The sequence below is a fragment of the Eleutherodactylus coqui genome, chromosome 4 (assembly GCF_035609145.1).
Source record: "Eleutherodactylus coqui strain aEleCoq1 chromosome 4, aEleCoq1.hap1, whole genome shotgun sequence".
Taxonomy (NCBI): domain Eukaryota; kingdom Metazoa; phylum Chordata; class Amphibia; order Anura; family Eleutherodactylidae; genus Eleutherodactylus; species Eleutherodactylus coqui.
This window is the reverse complement of record NC_089840.1, coordinates 35,531,400-35,553,186: the sequence shown is the minus strand read 5'-3', so window position 1 is coordinate 35,553,186 and position 21,787 is coordinate 35,531,400. Positions and strand designations below refer to the sequence as shown.

The 21,787-nt window shown below is 56.0% G+C and overlaps 1 protein-coding gene across 1 annotated transcript in view; it reads left to right on the top strand.

Annotated features, from left to right (window-relative positions):
* Nucleotides 1–21,787, top strand: part of GDAP2 (ganglioside induced differentiation associated protein 2) — a 44,087-nt gene that overhangs the window by 1,350 nt on the left and 20,950 nt on the right. The window contains exons 2-9 of the mRNA XM_066599225.1: nucleotides 5,291–5,505; nucleotides 6,248–6,387; nucleotides 9,400–9,553; nucleotides 16,817–16,905; nucleotides 17,991–18,067; nucleotides 18,236–18,395; nucleotides 19,196–19,349; nucleotides 21,680–21,756. Of these exons, the coding sequence (XP_066455322.1) occupies nucleotides 5,336–5,505; nucleotides 6,248–6,387; nucleotides 9,400–9,553; nucleotides 16,817–16,905; nucleotides 17,991–18,067; nucleotides 18,236–18,395; nucleotides 19,196–19,349; nucleotides 21,680–21,756 (1,021 nt within the window). The 5' untranslated portion in view covers nucleotides 5,291–5,335. The remainder of the gene's footprint in view (nucleotides 1–5,290; nucleotides 5,506–6,247; nucleotides 6,388–9,399; nucleotides 9,554–16,816; nucleotides 16,906–17,990; nucleotides 18,068–18,235; nucleotides 18,396–19,195; nucleotides 19,350–21,679; nucleotides 21,757–21,787) is intronic.

Below are 21,787 nucleotides of genomic sequence, written 5' to 3'. Positions count from 1 at the left end.
TCCCCCTGTTATATCCCCCCCCCCCGGCGCTCCCCCTGTTATATCCCCCCCCCCCCCCGGCGCTCCCCCTGTTATATCCCCCCCCCCCCGGCGCTCCCCCTGTTATATCCCCCCCCCCCCCGGCGCTCCCCCTGTTATATCCCCCCCCCCCCGGCGCTCCCCCTGTTATATCCCCCCCCCCCCCGGCGCTCCCCCTGTTATATCCCCCCCCCCCCGCGCTCCCCCTGTTATATCCCCCCCCCCCCCCGCGCTCCCCCTGTTATATCCCCCCCCCCCGGCGCTCCCCCTGTTATATCCCCCCCCCCCCGGCGCTCCCCCTGTTATATCCCCCCCCCCCGGCGCTCCCCCTGTTATATCCCCCCCCCCGCGCTCCCCCTGTTATATCCCCCCCCCCCCGCGCTCCCCCTGTTATATCCCCCCCCCCGCGCTCCCCCTGTTATATCCCCCCCCCCCGGCGCTCCCCCTGTTATATCCCCCCCCCCCCGGCGCTCCCCCTGTTATATCCCCCCCCCCCCGGCGCTCCCCCTGTTATATCCCCCCCCCCCCCGGCGCTCCCCCTGTTATATCCCCCCCCCCCGGCGCTCCCCCTGTTATATCCCCCCCCCCGGCGCTCCCCCTGTTATATCCCCCCCCCGGCGCTCCCCCTGTTATATCCCCCCCCCCCCGGCGCTCCCCCTGTTATATCCCCCCCCCCCGGCGCTCCCCCTGTTATATCCCCCCCCCGGCGCTCCCCCTGTTATATCCCCCCCCCCGGCGCTCCCCCTGTTATATCCCCCCCCCCCGGCGCTCCCCCTGTTATATCCCCCCCCCCCGGCGCTCCCCCTGTTATATCCCCCCCCCCCGGCGCTCCCCCTGTTATATCCCCCCCCCCCCGGCGCTCCCCCTGTTATATCCCCCCCCCCCCGGCGCTCCCCCTGTTATATCCCCCCCCCCGGCGCTCCCCCTGTTATATCCCCCCCCCCCCCGGCGCTCCCCCTGTTATATCCCCCCCCCCCCCGGCGCTCCCCCTGTTATATCCCCCTCGGTTCTCCCCCCCGGCGCTCCCCCTGTTATATTCCCCCCCCCCCCCCGGCGCTCCCCCTGTTATATCCCCCCCCCCCGGCGCTCCCCCTGTTATATTCCCCCCCCCCCCCGGCGCTCCCCCTGTTATATTCCCCCCCCCCCCCCGGCGCTCCCCCTGTTATATTCCCGCTCCCCCTGTTATATTCCCCCCCCCCCGGCGCTCCCCCTGTTATATCCCTCTCGGTCCCCCCCCCCGGCGCTCCCCCTGTTATATCCCTCTCGGTCCCCCCCCCCCGCGCTCCCCCTGTTATATCCCTCTCGGTCCCCCCCCCCCCTCCGGCGCTCCCCCTGTTATATCCCTCTCGGTCCCCCCCCCCCTCCGGCGCTCCCCCTGTTATATCCCTCTCGGTCCCCCCCCCCCCCTCCGGCGCTCCCCCTGTTATATCCCTCTCGGCCCCCCCCCCGGCGCTCCCCCTGTTATATCCCTCTCGGTCCCCCCCGGCGCTCCCCCTGTTATATCCCTCTCGGTCCCCCCCCCCCCCCCGGCGCTCCCTCTGTTATATCCCTCTCGGTCCCCCCCCCCCCGGCGCTCCCTCTGTTATATCCCTCTCGGTCCCCCCCCCCCCCCGGCGCTCCCTCTGTTATATCCCTCTCTGTCCCCCCCCCGGCGCTCCCCCTGTTATATCCCTCTCTGTCCCCCCCCCGGCGCTCCCCCTGTTATATCCCTCTCGGCCCCCCCCCCGGTGCTCCCCCTGTTATATCCCTCTCGGCCCCCCCCCCCCGCGGCGCTCCCCCTGTTATATCCCTCTCGGTCCCCCCCCCCCCCGGCGCTCCCCCTGTTATATCCCTCTCGGTCCCCCCCCCCCCCCCGGCGCTCCCCCTGTTATATCCCTCTCGGTCCCCCCCCCCCCCCGGCGCTCCCCCTGTTATATCCCTCTCGGTCCCCCCCCCGGCGCTCCCCCTGTTATATCCCTCTCGGTCCCCCCCCCCCCCGGCGCTCCCCCTGTTATATCCCTCTCGGTCCCCCCCCCCCCGGCGCTCCCCCTGTTATATCCCTCTCGGTCCCCCCCCCCCCGGCGCTCCCCCTGTTATATCCCCCTCGGTCCCCCCCCCAGCGCTCCCCCTGTTATATCCCCCTGGGTCCCCCCCCCAGGCGTTCCCCTGCTATATCCCCCTCTCGGTCCCCCCCCCCCCCGGCGCTCCCCCTGTTATATCCCTCTCGGTCCCCGTCCCCCCCGGCGCTCCCCCTGTTATATCCCCCTCGGTCCCCCCCCCCGGCGCTCCCCCTGTTATATCCCCCTGGGTCCCCCCCCCCCCCCCCCCCGGCGCTCCCCCTGTTATATCCCCCTGGGTCCCCCCCCCAGGCGCTCCCCCTGCTATATCCCCCTCGGTGTCCCCCCCCCCCGGCGCTCCCCCTGTTATATCCCCCCCCCGGCGCTCCCCCTGTTATATCCCCCCCCCCCGGCGCTCCCCCTGTTATATCCCCCCCCCCCGGCGCTCCCCCTGTTATATCCCCCCCCCCGGCGCTCCCCCTGTTATATCCCCCCCCCCCGGCGCTCCCCCTGTTATATCCCCCCCCCCGGGCGCTCCCCCTGTTATATCCCCCCCCCCGGGCGCTCCCCCTGTTATATCCCCCCCCCGGGCGCTCCCCCTGTTATATCCCCCCCCCGGGCGCTCCCCCTGTTATATCCCCCCCCGGCGCTCCCCCTGTTATATCCCCCCCCGGCGCTCCCCCTGTTATATCCCCCCCCGGCGCTCCACCTGTTATTTCCCCCCCCGGCGCTCCACCTGTTATATTTATATTCCCCCCCCCCCCCCCCCGGCGCTCCACCTGTTATATTTATATCCCCTCCCCCCCGGCGCTCCCCCTGTTTTACCCCCCCCCCCGGCGCTCCCCCTGTTATATCCCCCTCGGTTCCCCCCCCCCCCCCCCCGGCGCTCCCCCTGTTATATCCCCCTCGGTCCCCCCCGGCGCTCCCCCTGTTATATCCCCCTCGGTCCCCCCCGGCGCTCCCCCTGTTATATCCCCCTCGGTCCCCCCCGGCGCTCCCCCTGTTATATCCCCCTCGGTCCCCCCCGGCGCTCCCCCTGTTATATGTCTCCCCCCCCCCCCCAGCGCTCCCCCTGTTATATTTCTCCCCCCCCCCCAGCGCTCCCCCTGTTATATTTCTCCCCCCCCCCCAGCGCTCCCCCTGTTATATTTCTCCCCCCCCCCCCGGCGCTCCCCCTGTTATATTTCTCTCCCCCCCCCCCCCGGCGCTCCCCCTGTTATATTTCTCTCCCCCCCCCCCGGCGCTCCCCCTGTTATATTTCTCCCCCCCCCCGGCGCTCCCCCTGTTATATTTCTCCCCCCCCCCCCGGCGCTCCCCCTGTTATATTTCTCCCCCCCCCCCCGGCGCTCCCCCTGTTATATCCCCCCCCCCCCGGCGCTCCCCCTGTTATATCCCCCCCCCCCCCGGCGCTCCCCCTGTTATATCCCCCCCCCCCCCGGCGCTCCCCCTGTTATATATCCCCCCCCCGGCGCTCCCCCTGTTATATCCCCCCCCCCCCGGCGCTCCCCCTGTTATATCCCCCCCCCCGGCGCTCCCCCTGTTATATCCCCCCCCCCGGCGCTCCCCCTGTTATATCCCCCCCCCCGGCGCTCCCCCTGTTATATCCCCCCCCCCCGGCGCTCCCCCTGTTATATCCCCCCCCCCCCGGCGCTCCCCCTGTTATATCCCCCCCCCCGGCGCTCCCCCTGTTATATCCCCCCCCCCGGCGCTCCCCCTGTTATATCCCCCCCCCCCGGCGCTCCCCCTGTTATATCCCCCCCCCCCGGCGCTCCCCCTGTTATATCCCCCCCCCCGGCGCTCCCCCTGTTATATCCCCCCCCCGGCGCTCCCCCTGTTATATCCCCCCCCCCGGCGCTCCCCCTGTTATATCCCCCCCCCCCGGCGCTCCCCCTGTTATATCCCCCCCCCCCCGGCGCTCCCCCTGTTATATCCCCCCCCCCCGGCGCTCCCCCTGTTATATCCCCCCCCCCCCGGCGCTCCCCCTGTTATATCCCCCCCCCCCCCCGGCGCTCCCCCTGTTATATTCCCCCCCGGCGCTCCCCCTGTTATATTCCCCCCCGGCGCTCCCCCTGTTATATTCCCCCCCGGCGCTCCCCCTGTTATATTCGCCCCCGGCGCTCCCCCTGTTATATTCGCCCCCGGCGCTCCCCCTGTTATATTCCCCCCCCCCCGGCGCTCCCCCTGTTATATTCCCCCCCCCCCGGCGCTCCCCCTGTTATATTCCCCCCCCCCGGCGCTCCCCCTGTTATATTCCCCCCCCCCGGCGCTCCCCCTGTTATATTCCCCCCCCCCCCCGGCGCTCCCCCTGTTATATCCCTCTCGGTGCCCCCCCCCCCCGGCCCTCCCCCTGTTATATCCCTCTCGGTCCCCCCCCCCCCGGCGCTCCCCCTGTTATATCCCTCTCGGTCCCCCCCCCCCTCCGGCGCTCCCCCTGTTATATCCCTCTCGGTCCCCCCCCCCCTCCGGCGCTCCCCCTGTTATATCCCTTTCGGTCCCCCCCGGCGCTCCCCCTGTTATATCCCTCTCGGTCCCCCCCGGCGCTCCCCCTGTTATATCCCTCTCGGTCCCTCCCCCCCGGCGCTCCCCCTGTTATATCCCTCTCGGTCCCCCCCCCCCGGCGCTTCCCCTTTTTATATCCCTCTCGGTCCCCCCCCCGGCGCTCCCCCTGTTATATCCCTCTCGGTCCCCCCCCCCGGCGCTCCCCCTGTTATATCCCTCTCGGTCCCCCCCTCCCCCTGTTATATCCCTCTCGGCCCCCCCCCCGGCGCTCCCCCTGTTATATCCCTCTCGGCCCCCCCCCCCCCCCGGCGCTCCCCCTGTTATATCCCTCTCGGTCCCCCCCCCCCCCCCGGCGCTCCCCCTGTTATATCCCTCTCGGTCCCCCCCCCCGGCGCTCCCCCTGTTATATCCCTCTCGGTCCCCCCCCGGCGCTCCCCCTGTTATATCCCTCTCGGTCCCCCCCCCCCGGCGCTCCCCCTGTTATATCCCCCTCGGTCCCCCCCCCGGCGCTCCCCCTGTTATATCCCCCTCGGTCCCCCCCCCCCAGGCGCTCCCCCTGCTATATCCCCCTCGGTGTCCCCCCCCCCCCCCCCCGGCACTCCCCCTGTTATGTCCCCCTCGGTCCCCCCGGCGCTCCCCCTGTTATGTCCCCCCGGCGCCCCCCGTGTTCTACCTCCCCCTATGTTGTGACTGTATGGACATTGCACAGTACATCTCTCTGGCTTCCCCTGTCACAGGTATAGCAGGACTGGCTGGATGCAGGGCCGCCCCTCTGCTGCCCCATGGATCCTCTGGGTGCCCGCTCGTGTTTTGTGGACGCGGAGTCGTTGCCATGTTGGGCTGGTTCACCAGATGTCCCTGATTCGGCCGTCTGGCTGGAGGACACGGAGCCCCCCGGCATCGGCTCGCCGTTCCCCTGCAGAGAGGACATTAATCAGAAGGTGATACTATGGTGAGTGGGTGTCCGTTCTTCTGCGCCCCTCGGCTGTACGTCACGGAGCGCCGCTCTACCCAAATACCGCAGTCATAAAATATATATATGGTGCAGAAATGTGACGGATCGGGTCACTATTAAAGGGCACCTCATCCCCAAATAATCAGAGCTGCGCCGAGTGGGCGGCTCCTCCCGGTGCGGGGTCAGGGCCGGGAGCCAATCACATTCCTCTGGTCTGCAGACCCCTCCCACAGCGGCACATTTGCACATTTACCTGCTTTCCCACAGTATGAGGGATGAATGATGGTTCCTGCGACCGTCTGCCCCCCATGCTGTTCCATCGATGCCGGTGGGGATATATGCTGCTGACAACAGCGCCTTCACAGCGGCCAACGATTGGGCAAATGAACCTAATGAACTTTCTGGCCAGATCTTCGGCCGTGTAAAAGGCCATTAAACGGATATTCCAACTAGTGGAGGAAAATACAAGTTTTCATCCATCCACTGGATGGTTGAAAACTGATAGGCGGTGGTCCGGCTGCTGGGATCCCCACCGATCCAAAAAAGGGGGAACCCATGTAACCCCACCCACACACACTTCACAGTGCAGGATCCCTTCTCCCTATTTCAATAATGTATGCAGGGAATAACCCAAAGTGTTAAATCCCCCTCTACTGCTGTGTGACGGCGCCCCCCCAAGGCAGTCGGTGTGTGATACGTGTACAGATATTCCATAAGCTCTTGTGCTCTTGTTCCCCAGGAGAGGTGATGTGGCGTTACTGAGCTGTACTGCGGTGGTCAATACCAGCAATGAGTCCCTCAATGACAAGAACCTAGTGTCGGACAGCATCTACCGCTATGCGGGGTCGGAGCTGCAGGAGGAGATGCAGAAGCTGAAAGGTGCGCCTGCCGGTGTAATCCGTGATGACCCCTCGATGCAGAGCCTGTATTTATACATGGGGTGCTGTGTGCAACTAACAAAGTATCCTGTGTGGTCAACCTTTATAATACGGGGTCTCCCTTGGCTTTACCTCTTAGTTCTCCTTGTTCCTGCTCTCATAGCCATCGTCATCTGATCTCTATTACTGTCACCCCCCCCCCCAACTCTTGCCCTTCTGATCACTATTCCTGTCACACCCCCATCACCTCCTGATCACTATTCCTATCACACCCCCATCACCTCCTGATCACTATTCCTATCACACCCCCATCACCTCCTGATCGCTATTCCTATCACACCCCCATCACCTCCTGATCGCTATTCCTATCACACCCCCATCACCTCCTGATCGCTATTCCTATCACACCCCCATCACCTCCTGATCGCTATTCCTGTCACACCCCCATCACCTTCTGATCGCTATTCCTGTCACCCCTCCACCACCTCCTGATCGCTATTCCTGTCACCCCTCCACCACCTCCTGATCGCTATTCCTGTCACCCCCCCACCACCTCCTGATCGCTATTCCTGTCACCCCCCCCCATCACCTCCTGATCGCTATTCCTGTCACCCCCCCCATCACCTCCTGATCGCTATTCCTGTCACCCCCCCCATCACCTCCTGATCGCTATTCCTGTCACCCCCCCCATCACCTCCTGATCGCTATTCCTGTCACCCCCCCCCCCATCACCTCCTGATCGCTATTCCTGTCACCCCCCCCATCACCTCCTGATCGCTATTCCTGTCACCCCCCCCATCACCTCCTGATCACTATTCCTGTCACCCCCCCCATCACCTCCTGATCACTATTCCTGTCACCCCCCCATCACCTCCTGATCGCTATTCCTGTCCCCCGTCCCCCCCATCACCTCCTGATCGCTATTCCTGTCACCCCCCCCCCATCACCTCCTGATCGCTATTCCTGTCACCCCCCCCCCATCACCTCCTGATCGCTATTCCTGTCACCCCCCCCCCCATCACCTCCTGATCTCTATTCCTGTCACCCCCCCCCCCCATCACCTCGTGATCACTATTCCTGTCACCCCCCCCCATCACCTCCTGATCACTATTCCTGTCACCCCCCCCCCCCATCACCTCCTGATCACTATTCCTGTCACCCCCCCCCCATCACCTCCTGATCACTATTCCTGTCACCCCCCCCCATCACCTCCTGATCACTATTCCTGTCACCCCCCCCCCCCCCCCATCACCTCCTGATCACTATTCCTGTCACCCCCCCATCACCTCCTGATCACTATTCCTGTCACCCCCCCCCCCCATCACCTCCTGATCACTATTCCTGTCACCCCCCCCCCCCATCACCTCCTGATCTCTATTCCTGTCACCCCCCCCATCACCTCCTGATCACTATTCCTGTCACCCCCCCCATCACCTCCTGATCACTATTCCTGTCACCCCCCCCCCATCACCTCCTGATCACTATTCCTGTCACACCCCCCCCCATCACCTCCTGATCACTATTCCTGTCACCCCCCCCCCCCATCACCTCCTGATCACTATTCCTGTCACCCCCCCCATCACCTCCTGATCACTATTCCTGTCACCCCCCCCCATCACCTCCTGATCACTATTCCTGTCACCCCCCCCCCATCACCTCCTGATCACTATTCCTGTCACCCCCCCCATCACCTCCTGATCACTATTCCTGTCACCCCCCCCCATCACCTCCTGATCACTATTCCTGTCACCCCCCCCATCACCTCCTGATCACTATTCCTGTCACCCCCCCATCACCTCCTGATCACTATTCCTGTCACCCCCCCCCCCATCACCTCCTGATCACTATTCCTGTCACCCCCCCCCCATCACCTCCTGATCACTATTCCTGTCACCCCCCCCATCACCTCCTGATCACTATTCCTGTCACCCCCCCCATCACCTCCTGATCACTATTCCTGTCACCCCCCCCATCACCTCCTGATCACTATTCCTGTCACCCCCCATCCCCTCCTGATCACTATTCCTGTCACCCCCCCCCCTCCCCCATCACCTCTTGATCACTATTCCTGTCACCCCCCCCCCTCCCCCATCACCTCCTGATCACTATTCCTGTCACCCCCCCCCATCACCTCCTGATCACTATTCCTGTCACCCCCCCTCCCCCATCACCTCCTGATCACTATTCCTGTCACCCCCCCCCCATTACCTCCTGATCACTATTCCTGTCACCCCCCCCCCACCTCCTGATCACTATTCCTGTCACCCCCCCATCACCTCCTGATCACTATTCCTGTCACCCCCCCATCACCTCCTGATCACTATTCCTGTCACCCCCCCATCACCTCCTGATCACTATTCCTGTCACCCCCCCATCACCTCCTGATCACTATTCCTGTCACCCCCCATCACCTCCTGATCACTATTCCTGTCACCCCCCATCACCTCCTGATCACTATTCCTGTCACCCCCCCATCACCTCCTGATCACTATTCCTGTCACCCCCCCCTCCCCCATCACCTCCTGATCACTATTCCTGTCACCCCCCCCCCCCATCACCTCCTGATCACTATTCCTGTCACCCCCCCCCCCCCATCACCTCCTGATCACTATTCCTGTCACCCCCCCCCCCCCATCACCTCCTGATCACTATTCCTGTCACCCCCCCCCCATCACCTCCTGATCACTATTCCTGTCACCCCCCCCCCCATCACCTCCTGATCACTATTCCTGTCACCCCCCCCATCACCTCCTGATCACTATTCCTGTCACCCCCCCTCCCCCCCTGATCACTATTCCTGTCACCCCCCCCCCTCCCCCATCACCTCCTGATCACTATTCCTGTCACCCCCCCCCCCCCCCCATCACCTTATGGTCACAGTTTCACGCCCGTCATCTCCTCATCACACCTATTACCCCTGTTGCTGCCATGACTTCTGATCACTACTTCCTGCCTCTCACTGTCGCCTCACCAGCCTCTCTCACTGGGCACTTGTCACTATTTCTCCCTGCAGGTTGCAGGACAGGAGAGGCTAAGCTCACCAAGGGGTTTAACTTGGCCGCTCGCTACATCATCCACACAGTCGGTCCTAAGTACAAGAGCAAGTACCGCACGGCGGCCGAGAGCTCCCTGTACAGCTGCTACCGAAACGTCCTTCAGCTCGCCAAGTAATGAATTCTTCCTTTGTTATTGTGCCATGTCCTGAGCTTTAGGGGAGGGGGGGGGGGGGGGGGGGGGGAGGGGCTCATTACTACAACTTTCAAGTATGATGCAATGTCTTAAGTGCGGTCTCTCCCGTGATGACCCTGACGGCATCCATGATTGTGACATCCGCTCAGCACTTCCTCATCAGAATGTTGTTTCCAGAGGAAATCTGAGAATGAGTTCTATATAAATCTGTGATGACTTCCTCCCCCATAGTGCTGGGCCTCCTCCGCCGCACCCAGGCTTACACACCGCACCCGTGACATGCAGAACCACACATGTGACCCGTGGTTACTGGCCGCCGGGTAAATCCTGACTAGTAGAGCGCTCCGTGCGGCACATGAGCATCCAGAATCTGCAGGATCTCCACTTACAATGCATTGGGAAAGTTTTCAGACTCTCTAACTTGTTACAGTTTATGTTGTGCTCTTGTGCAAATGAAAACAAATTTCAAGCTTTTCCCCCACATTCTGCACCCGATATCCCATAATGACATAAAAACAGGATGTTAGACGTCTCTACATAGTTTTTCATTAAAAAAAATAAAATTATGCATTGACATAAGTATTCACACCCTGTGTTAGTTGAAGTACTTAGTTGAAGCCCCTTTGGCAGCGATTCCAGCCTCCAGTCCTCTCGGGTCTGATGCCACAAGGTTTGCACACTTGGATTTGGGGATTTTCTGCCATTCTTCCCTGCAGATCCTCTCAAGCTCTATCAGGTTGGATGGGGGCCGTCTGTGGACAGCCATTTTCAGGTCTCTCCAGAGATGTTCTATTGGGTTCAAGTTGGGTCTCTGGTTGGGCCACTCGATGAAATTCACAGTTATTCCTAAGTCACTCATTATCATGTGTGCTTAGCGTCATTGGAAGGTGAACCTTCTCCCAGTCTGAGGTCCCTCGTGCTCTGGATTCAGCTTTCCATCAACCCTGACCGGTCTCCCTGTCCCAGCCGCTGAAAAGCACCCCACAACATAATGCTGCCAACACCAGGCCTCACTGTTGGGATGGTATTGGGCAGGTGATGAGCGGCGCCTGCTTTCCTGCAGACAATGCTTAGAATTCAGGACATAAAGTTCAATCTTGGTTCCAGTCTGACAGGCCTTTGGGTGCTTCTTGGCAATTTCCAGGCAGCCTTCATGTGTCTTTTACAGAGAGGCGGCTTCTTTCTGGCCACTCTGCTATGAAGCCATGATTAGTGAGGGCTGCAGTGATCACTAACCTTATGGAGGTTTCTCCCATCTGCATGTAAGATCTTTGGAGCTCAGCCGGAGCGACCATTAGGTTCTTGCTCCCCTCTCTTACCAAGGCCCTTCTTCCCCAACAACTTACTTTAGTGGATTGACCAGCTCTAGGAAGTCTCATGTTGTTCCAAACTTCTTCCATTTGACTTAAGGAGGCCGCTCTGCTCTTGGGAATTTTCAGTGGAGCAGAAACGTTTTTTTTTTTCTAGCTCCGGCCGGCTGCAGAATCCGGCCCTGGCATTAGCGGCGTCCGCGCGCACCTGCTTTCTTTTTTCTTCATCTGTACTGTGGATGGTCCGCACGGCTCACTGTCGGACATGGGTAGTCCAGTTTTTTTTTTTCTTTTTAATTCCCGCTTTTCTCGCATCCATTCCCTAACGATGACGTGGAATCTGCGAGCTTTCTGTAATGTCATTGCAGAAGGGCCACGGATTGGACGGCTTCCATTGAACTCAATGGAAGCTGTCCACGCGAAATGTATGCAAAAATAGAACATGCTGCAATTTATTTATTTCTCTATAGCATGTTATGGGCAGTATTGGATTTGCAATGCAAATCCTCCCGTGTGCAGACGGCCTACCTCCAGATCCGTGCCTCCGCACAATCCTGTCTCTCAGCTCTATAAACCGTTCTTTCCTCCCCGTGGCTTTGATATGCATTGTGAGCTGTGAGACCTTACAGTGGATATAAAGTCTACACACCGCTGTTAAAACGCCAGGTTTTTCTCATGTTGTTACTTTCCATCGTCCGTGCGCCCCGTTATCTGTACAATGCCAATAAGAAACAAACGGAATCTTTTAGGGTGGAAAAATGAGAATAAAAACTAAAATAACAAGGCTGCATAACTGTGCACCCCCTAAGACTAATACGTTGTTGATGCAACCTTTGACTTTATGACAGAATTCAGTCTTTTTGGGTCGGTGTCTGTCAGCGGGGAACATCTTGACTTGGCAATCTTTGCCCACTCTTCTTTGCAAAAGCGCTCCAAATCTGTCAGATTGCAAGGGCATCTCGAGTGTAGCGCCCTCTTCAGGTCACCCACAGATCTACAATAGGATTCGGGTCCGGGCTCTGGCTGGGCATTTCCAAAACTTTTATCATCTTCTGGTGATTTGGAGGTCTGCTTTGGGTCCTTGTTGTGCTGAAAGGTGAAATTGCTCTTCATATTCAGCTTTTTAGCCGAGGCCTGAAGGTTTTGTGCCACAATAGACTGCTCATAATCCCCTATCCTTGACTAAAGTCCCAGCTCCAGCAGCAGATAAACAGCCCCCCACATAATGCTCCTCCACCATCCTCACGGTGGATCGGGGGGGCTTTTGGTGATGCACAGTGTTGGCTTTCTGTTAAACATACCTTTTGGAATTATGGCCTACAAGTTCTCCTCGGTCTCATCAGACAGAACACGTTCTCCGTAGATTTCTGGCAGACTGGATGTAGGTTTTGGAAAAACATAGCCGGGCTTGGATGTTTTTCTTTGTTCAAAAAAATCTTCCATCTTGCCCCCCGCCCCCACAGCCCAGACATATGAAGAATACGGGAGATGGTTGTCACATGACTACACAACCAACACTTGTCAGAAACTCCTTTTAATGTTGCTGTAGGCCTCTTGGCCGCCTGCTGGACCAACTTTCCTCTAGTCTTTTTATAATTTTTTGAGGGATGTCTAGTTCTTCAATAGAACCTAATAGCTGCGGGGCAACACCGCGTGATACGGGGTGGAAGTTCGCCCGTAGGAATTTTTGTTTTTTTTTTTATTTCTCCACCTTAAAAGATTTCAGTTTGTTTTTCAATAAAATTCTACAGATAACGGGCACTCTGAAGGTGGAAATAAATCTGACTTTAAAGGGGTTGTCCCTCGAAATCAAGTGGGGTTATACACTTCTGTATGGCCATATAAATGCACTTTGTAATATACATCGTGCATTAAATATTGGCCATACAGAAGTTATATACTTACCCCCCCCCCGGTGTTGGCGTCCCCGTCTCCATGGCACCGACCGAAGCCGCCTTCTGCTTAGATTAGACGCGCTTGCGCAGTCTGCCCTCTTCTGTCCCGCTCCGGCGTGCTCGCGCCGCAGAGGTCTTCTGCGCATGCGCAGAAGACCTGTGCGGCGCGAGCACGCCGAAGTGGCCCCTTCAGCGGGACAGAAGAAGCAGACAGCGCAAGCGCGTCTAATCCAGGCAGAAGAAGGCTTCGGTCGGCGCCATGGAGACGGGGACGCCAACACCGGGGGGGGGGTAAGTATATAACTTCTGTATGGCCAATATTTAATGCACGATGTATATTACAAAGTGCATTTATATGGCCATACAGAAGTGCTTAAACCCACTTGCTTTCGCGGGACAACTCCTTTAAGTGTATATCATGTATGTTACATTGTATCCAGTGCTCTGGACCCCTCCTCCCGGTCTATCGTGTATGTTACATTGTATCCGGTGCTCTGGACCCCTCCTCCAGGTCTATCGTGTATCTGTTACATTGTATCCTGTGCTCTGGGCCCCTCCTCCCGGTCTATCGTGTATGTTACATTGTATTCTGTGCTCTGGGCCCCTCCTCCGGGTCTATCGTGTATGTTACATTGTATCCTGTGCTCTGGGCCCCTCCTCCGGGTCTATCGTGTATGTTACATTGTATCCTGTGCTCTGGGCCCCTCCTCCGGGTCTATCGTGTATGTTACATTGTATCCGGTGCTCTGGGCCCCTCCTCCCTGTCTATCGTGTATGTTACATTGTATCCTGTGCTCTGGGCCCCTCCTCCCGGTCTATCGTGTATCTGTTACATTGTATCCTGTGCTCTGGGCCCCTCCTCCCGGTCTATCGTGTATCTGTTACATTGTATCCTGTGCTCTGGGCCCCTCCTCCCGGTCTATCGTGTATGTTACATTGTATCTGGTGCTCTGGGCCCCTCCTCCGGGTCTATCGTGTATGTTACGTTGTATCCGGTGCTCTGGGCCCCTCCTCCCGGTCTATCGTGTATGTTACATTGTATCCTGTGCTCTGGGCCCCTCCTCCCGGTCTATCGTGTATGTTACATTGTATCCTGTGCTCTGGGCCCCTCCTCCCGGTCTATCGTGTATGTTACATTGTATCCTGTGCTCTGGGCCCCTCCTCCCGGTCTATCGTGTATGTTACATTGTATCCTGTGCTCTGGGCCCCTCCTCCCGGTCTATCGTGTATCCGTTACATTGTATCCTGTGCTCTGGGCCCCTCCTCCAGGTCTATTGTGTATCCGTTACATTGTATCCTGTGCTCTGGGCCCCTCCTCCAGGTCTATTGTGTATCCGTTACATTGTATCCTGTGCTCTGGGCCCCTCCTCCAGGTCTATTGTGTATCCGTTACATTGTATCCTGTGCTCTGGGCCCCTCCTCCAGGTCTATTGTGTATCCGTTACATTGTATCCTGTGCTCTGGGCCCCTCCTCCAGGTCTGTCCTGTATGTTACATTGTATCTGGTGCTCTGGGCCCCTCCTCCCGGTCTGTCGTGTATGTTACATTGTATCTGGTGCTCTGGGCCCCTCCTCCCGGTCTATCGTGTATGTTACATTGTATCCTGTGCTCTGGGCCCCTCCTCCCGGTCTATCGTGTATCTGTTACATTGTATCCTGTGCTCTGGGCCCCTCCTCCCGGTCTATCGTGTATGTTACATTGTATCTGGTGCTCTGGGCCCCTCCTCCGGGTCTATCGTGTATGTTACGTTGTATCCGGTGCTCTGGGCCCCTCCTCCCGGTCTATCGTGTATGTTACATTGTATCCTGTGCTCTGGGCCCCTCCTCCAGGTCTATTGTGTATCCGTTACATTGTATCCTGTGCTCTGGGCCCCTCCTCCAGGTCTGTCCTGTATGTTACATTGTATCTGGTGCTCTGGGCCCCTCCTCCCGGTCTGTCGTGTATGTTACATTGTATCTGGTGCTCTGGGCCCCTCCTCCCTGTCTATCGTGTATGTTACATTGTATCCTGTGCTCTGGGCCCCTCCTCCCGGTCTATCGTGTATCTGTTACATTGTATCCTGTGCTCTGGGCCCCTCCTCCCGGTCTATCGTGTATCTGTTACATTGTATCCTGTGCTCTGGGCCCCTCCTCCCGGTCTATCGTGTATGTTACATTGTATCTGGTGCTCTGGGCCCCTCCTCCGGGTCTATCGTGTATGTTACGTTGTATCCGGTGCTCTGGGCCCCTCCTCCCGGTCTATCGTGTATGTTACATTGTATCCGGTGCTCTGGGCCCCTCCTCCCGGTCTATCGTGTATGTTACATTGTATCCTGTGCTCTGGGCCCCTCCTCCCGGTCTATCGTGTATGTTACATTGTATCCTGTGCTCTGGGCCCCTCCTCCCGGTCTATCGTGTATGTTACATTGTATCCTGTGCTCTGGGCCCCTCCTCCCGGTCTATCGTGTATCCGTTACATTGTATCCTGTGCTCTGGGCCCCTCCTCCAGGTCTATTGTGTATCCGTTACATTGTATCCTGTGCTCTGGGCCCCTCCTCCAGGTCTATTGTGTATCCGTTACATTGTATCCTGTGCTCTGGGCCCCTCCTCCAGGTCTGTCCTGTATGTTACATTGTATCTGGTGCTCTGGGCCCCTCCTCCCGGTCTGTCGTGTATGTTACATTGTATCTGGTGCTCTGGGCCCCTCCTCCCGGTCTATCGTGTATGTTACATTGTATCCTGTGCTCTGGGCCCCTCCTCCGGGTCTATTGTGTATCCATTACATTGTATCCGGTGCTCTGGACCCCTCCTCCCTGTCTATCGTGTATGTTACATTGTATCCTGTGCTCTGGGCCCCTCCTCCGGGTCAATCGTGTATGTTACATTGTATCCGGTGCTCTGGGCCCCTCCTCCGGGTCTATTGTGTATCCGTTACATTGTATCCTGTGCTCTGGGCCCCTCCTCCTGGTCTATCGTGTATGTTACATTGTATCCTGTGCTCTGGATCCCTCCTCCGGGTCTATCGTGTATGTTACATTGTATCCGGTGCTCTGGGCCCCTCCTCCGGGTCTATCGTGTATGTTACATTGTATCCGGTGCTCTGGGCCCCTCCTCCCGGTCTATCGTGTATGTTACACTGTATCCGGTGCTCTGGGCCCCTCCTCCAGGTCTGTCATGTATGTTACATTGTATTTGGTGCTCTGGGCCCCTCCTCCCGGTCTGTCGTGTATCGTTACATTGTATCCGGTGCTACGGGCCCCTCCTCTGAGGCGATCGTGTATCTGTTACATTGTATCCAGTGCTCTGGGCCCCTCCTCTGGGTCGATCGTGTATCCGTTACATTGTATCCAATGCTACGGGCCCCTCCTCCGGCTCTGTCGTGTATCCGTTACATTGTATCCTGCGCTCTGGGCCCCTCCTCCGGCTCTGTCGTGTGTCCGTTACATTGTATCCTATACATCTTGTCCTGTTATTGTTTCTCTGATGTTACTAATCTTACATATAACAGCTCGATTTCTCCATTTTTCATTTATCCTTCGGTTTTCATTGTTTTTGGCGTTATAACATCATTATAGCCTTTTAATCTATTATTGTGTTTTATACTCTAGTCCCATCCAGATCTGCGTTCATAATTGTGCTCTGAAACTGTGCAACCTCACACGTCCTCGATGTCCCCCTCGCTCAGTGACTGCACATTGTCTGCAGTCATCTAAAATTCCATCTCCCACAATGCAGTGCAGCGTGGGACCTCAGCTATACATCTAGATATTTTTTTTACCGTTTCACCTCCAGGTTAATAAAGTAAAAGCCACAGCTAGAAAAACTGTTCATGCAGCTTTAGATGTGACCGGAGTATAGATATCACTTAGTATCCATGATCAGTACAGAAGTATTTGTGTTCCTGATCTCTTCTCTCCTTCAGTCCACCGCTGGATTTCCTTAAGTTTTGCGCCAGAATATTCTGTTTCTCTGTTGGCGTCTGCGTTTTGCGATGACTGTGAGGCGCCATCGGGTAGCATTGCCGTCCAGGCTCTCACTCCTTCTGTCTTTTCCCGCAGGGAGCAAGCTGTGTCGTCTGTGGGGCTGTGTGTTATCAGCACTCAGAAAAGGGGTTACCCGCTGGAAGACGCAACACACCTCGCCTTACGTGAGTCTCCTGCAGAACCTTGCGCTGTCACGGCATAGGGATATTACAGTGTAATGCTCCTCGGGTTTATGCGGAAAGTGCCGTACAAAACATTGCCATTGATTGAACTTCTTAACCATTTCCAATCCACTGTCTGACGTCTGAAGACATTCTGATTTAAGGCTGTACAGCTCCGATGTCGGAAGACGTCCGGCAGGGTATTCTTACTGTATATTACTGGCCGTTCTGTAGTTGGGGGCCTCTCCAGCATGTCCCATAACTCAGTACTGGCTCTGGCCAGTAGATGGTGCCATTGTATAATGGCAGAAAGAGAAAGCCCCCTAGGAAACCCTGAATCCAAAATTGGATTGCAACGGGTTAATGCCTCCTGCACTGAACGGGTTTGCATTGCGGAATCCGCGGTCAGCGTCCGCACTGTGGATCTGCAGCAAATACAGTTTGTTACATGGGAACGCTCTTCTTCCTGCACATGAGCGGAAATCAGTCGCGATTTTTCCAGGAAGGAAAGATCGCAGCGTCTTCTATTTTTGCACGGATTCCACTGAAGTCAACAGAAGCTTTCTGACCCGCGACCCTTCTGCAATTTACATTGCAAAACGGTCGCAGATTCCGCGTCATTGTCAAGCGACGGGGCTGGGAAAGCAAGGATTGAGAAATTTCAAAAACTACTGCACATGTCCGATGGTAAGTCGTGCGAACCATCCGTAGTGTAGAACAAGAAAATAAAGTGACAGGTACACGTGGGCGCTGGCCGGGCACAGGGTCTGATTCCGCTGCAGGATACAGTGTAGAATATTACACTGCCTGTACCCTTCTGCTGTAGGAATTTCACAGCATTGCACTAGAATGACTCTCTTGTAGGCGTGTAGTGCAGACCATTGCAGTGGAATGACCCCTGGGTGTATGGGTATAGTGCATCTGGGTGACCCTCTAGTGTAGGGTGGGCAGTGCATTGTATTGTAGTGGTCTTTTAGTGATACAATCTTCCATCCTCCCTTTCCATTATGGGTGGTTGGTAGATGGTGGTTTGGTTCCCTTGCATCATACATATGGCTAAAGTCAGCATCTTGTCTCTTCTCCTTCAGGCACGGTGCGGCGGTTCTTGGAGTCACATGGATCGGCACTGGATAAAGTGGTGTTTGCTGTGACGGAGCAGGAAGAGGTGTGATTACTGTTTTTTTTTTTTCCCCCCGTTTGAGTTTCCAGCATCCTCTTTCAACAGCAGCCCCCACCTCCTTATTATACCTCTATGCATTGGTATCAAGCAGTATCTAATTTACAAAAGGTGAGGCGCGAGGCACTGAGCGCGGAATGTTTTTTTCTCTTCCAGGCCACTTACCTGCATCTGCTTCCACTTTACTTCCCTCGATCCTTCAGGGAGGAGCAGAGCTCGCTGCCCCTGATACCCCCGGATATTGGGAATGCTGACGGGGAACCAGTCGTTCCAGAGCGGCAGATCCGGATCTGTGAGAAGCCCGGCGTACATGAAGGTGACTGCAGTACAATATCTAGAATTGTTCTACTATTTATCAGAACAGGGAGCAACATGTAAAAGGGCAGCTGCTGCATCTGAGTGGAGGGGGTGAAGCTTGAGCCCACTTCACCCGGTTGGATGGAGCTGCTATCAACATATATAGATGCTGGTCTAAAGGGTGGAATCCCTATCAGACACTTATAGCGATTCCTCAGAAGTTAAGAATACTCCTTTAGGGCTTATTCACACGTCCGTATATCGTCCGGGTTTTCACGCCCAGCCAATATACGGTGTCCTTTTCTGCAGGGGAAGGAGACGGGCCGGGAGCAGTGCACTGAGCTCCCGCCCCCTCTCTGCCCTTCGACAATATTTGCAATGGGAGGGGGCAGGACAGGCAGAACTTAGCCCCACCCCTGTCCTGCCCTTCCCATTGTAAACAGTGAAGAGGGGGCGGGAGCTCGGTGCACTGCGCCCGGCCCGCCTCCTTGCCCTGCAGAAAGGGACACCGTATATCGGCTGGGCGTGAAAACCCGGACGATATAGGGCCGTGTGAATAAGCCCTTAATTACTTTATTAAATATTTAGCGATTTTTATTTATTTTTTATTTTTTTTTCCCGATAAAGTTGTGTTTTCATTTCCTTGCTGTTTTTATGCCTCTGCTTGATGTCAGTGAATTGAACACTTTTGTTTTTTCACTTGTTTCTGCATGGTTCTGGTTTAGCAGTCTTGATATTCACGTTTTATGAGCTGCGAGAGCCCGTTACTGATTACATTCGTATCTTGGATTGTGACTAATGACTTCATGTGTGTTGCAGAGGACTCAGAGGAGGATGAAGGACTGGGGCACGATCTGACCCTCATTGGCTCACATGCCTTTGCACGCATGGAAGGTGATGTAGACAAGCAGCGACGTCTGGCACTACAGGGGCAAATGTCTGGAGTCGCCCTACAGAAGCAGCACCAGAGGAAGTGAGTTCATCACACTGTGACCACTGAGACCTCCATGAGGGTCTCTCAACTCCCTTTACTCCTCACCAGCAAGTCTCAATATACGGAGAGGGGTCTATCAATTGTTTGTGTTCCCACAATTTGGATCCCCACTTATCTATAACTTGTCACTTATGTTATCAGCTGGAATACTAGCAATCCTCATTGCTTGCTGAGGAGTTCTGCAACTTTCTTTTAAACTTCATGTTTTCGTAGATCGTTATTTTCAAAATCTCTGCTTGCTGTCGCTGGATGGAAGGGGTTATTCTTTACATCCAGTGTTTGAAATGCCATCATGAACTTATATTTATTACAGCTGAAGATTTGTTATCTGCTAGTGTAGACTGCAGCATAAATGTTGTATGGTGATAGTATGGTATAATGTGTCGGTGCCGGTAAACCAGTCTTACCAAGGTGCGCCTGAGAATAATTGGGCATAACTTTTTAACAGTCTTTGTCCCTAAAGGGAACAGATCAGCAGGTTTTTCCTATAAACCATTGCTAATGCCTTTCTAAAATTGTAGCCATCTGTCCCTTATAAAACAACAACTACAAAGGGAGTGGGGACAGCTAAATTAATAAAGGTAGGGTGATGTGCGTACAAAGCGAATACACGTACAACGAGGAATAAACCATACATAAGTCTATTAAATATATCCAAAAATAATACAGACAACATTCATAGGGTAAAGAGTAAAAACAAAGCACATGTGAAAAAGACTTGGGTATACTAATAGATCATAGACTGAACATGAGTCAACAATGTGATGCAGCAGCCAAAAAGGGAAACACAATTCTGGGATGTATTAAGAGAAGCATAGAGTCTAGATCACTGAGGTAATTATCCCCCTCTACTCTTCCTTAGTCAGACCTCATCTGGAATACTGTGTCCAGTTCTGGCACCCCACTTTAGAAAAAAAATCGACAAAGTAGAGCAAGTTCAGAGAAGTTACCAGGACGGTGAGCGGTCTGCAAATCATGTCCTATGAGGAACGGTTAACGGATCTGGGAATGTTTAGCTTGCAAAAGGAAGGCTGAGAGGAGACTTAATAATTGTCTACAAATATCTGAAGGGCTGTCACAGTGCAGAGGGATCAGCCCTATTCTCATCTGTACAAGGAAAGACTAGGAGCAATGGGATGAAACTGAAAGGGAGGAGGCACAGATTAGATATTAGAAAAAACTATCTGACAGTGAGGGTGATCAATGAGTGGAACAGGTTAGCACGGGAGGTGGTGAGTTCTCCTTCAATGGAAGTGTTCAAACAGAGGCTGGACAGACATCTGTCTGGGATGATTTGGTGAATCCTGCACTGAGCAAGGGGTTGGACCCGATGACCCTGGAGGTCCCTTCCAACTCTACCATTCTATGATTTCCAGGCTGAATACAACTGTAGCAAACCCTCAGCTGTTAGAAATATTTGGTCTGTACAGAATGTTCCTGTTCACTGATAGCCAGCAGAGATCCTGAAAATGGTGGGGAATCCAAGCACAAAGTATAGCCTAGTTGCCACCCTTTCCCCCTTGCCATTTGTCACTGACTTTAGGCTGCAGTTTTATTACCGCTAGTTCCAGGGCGCTGTGCGGACCAGAGCGGGGTTAGGTACATATGGAGAATTCCAGGAACAGTAAACCTGGACTAAATGACTTAAAGGCTGAGACGGAGGGAGAGAGGGCCTGCAGTGATATTTAGCCTACAGCGGAGGGGAAGGAGACCGCAGGGGGGTAGTTGCTCATATAGTGGGGGTAGGTTGTAGGGGGGGGAAAGGGCAGAGTAGCCGTGCATATAGGGGCTGCAGGGACTGTAGTTTAAATCTTTCTGAGATGTCAAAGTCCTCAGCGGAGATGAAAGCTGTAGAGGGGGCAGCGGAGGAGGGAATTAAGTGTTAAAAAGTTGTCTGTGGTTGTGGGAGAGGGGAGGGTATAACAGTACTGAAATAGTTCTGTATGGCAGAAGGGAGTGCATAGTTGAAGTTGAGGACGGCTTGCTGGTGTGTTGTGAAGTCTTCCTCGGAGTGAGCTGTCTTCCAATGCCTCGCTGCAGTCCTGGAAGCTTACCTCCTTTTTTTTTTTTTTTTTTTTTTTTTTTTAAATGGGTTAGTTTGTCAGGATTACCTATTGATTCCTCAGGTGTGTAAGAGGGGTGAGTGAGGGCTGAAGGTAGCGTCTGCATCTTATTTTACACGCAAGTTGACCCTCGAACGTTCCTCCCACTGCTTCTGTACGAGTAAATGATGTCATGTGACGTCTTGGTGTCCGTCCTCGGTGTACGGGCAGCTGGCAGATCAAAGGTTGCTCTTCTTTCATCCTCAGTTACAATCGCTGGCTGTCTCGGGCGCGGACGGAGGACCTCTCAGACATCGCAGCTCTGAAGGCGTTGTACCAATCCGGTGAGTCTTACAAGATGCCACTTGGCACACC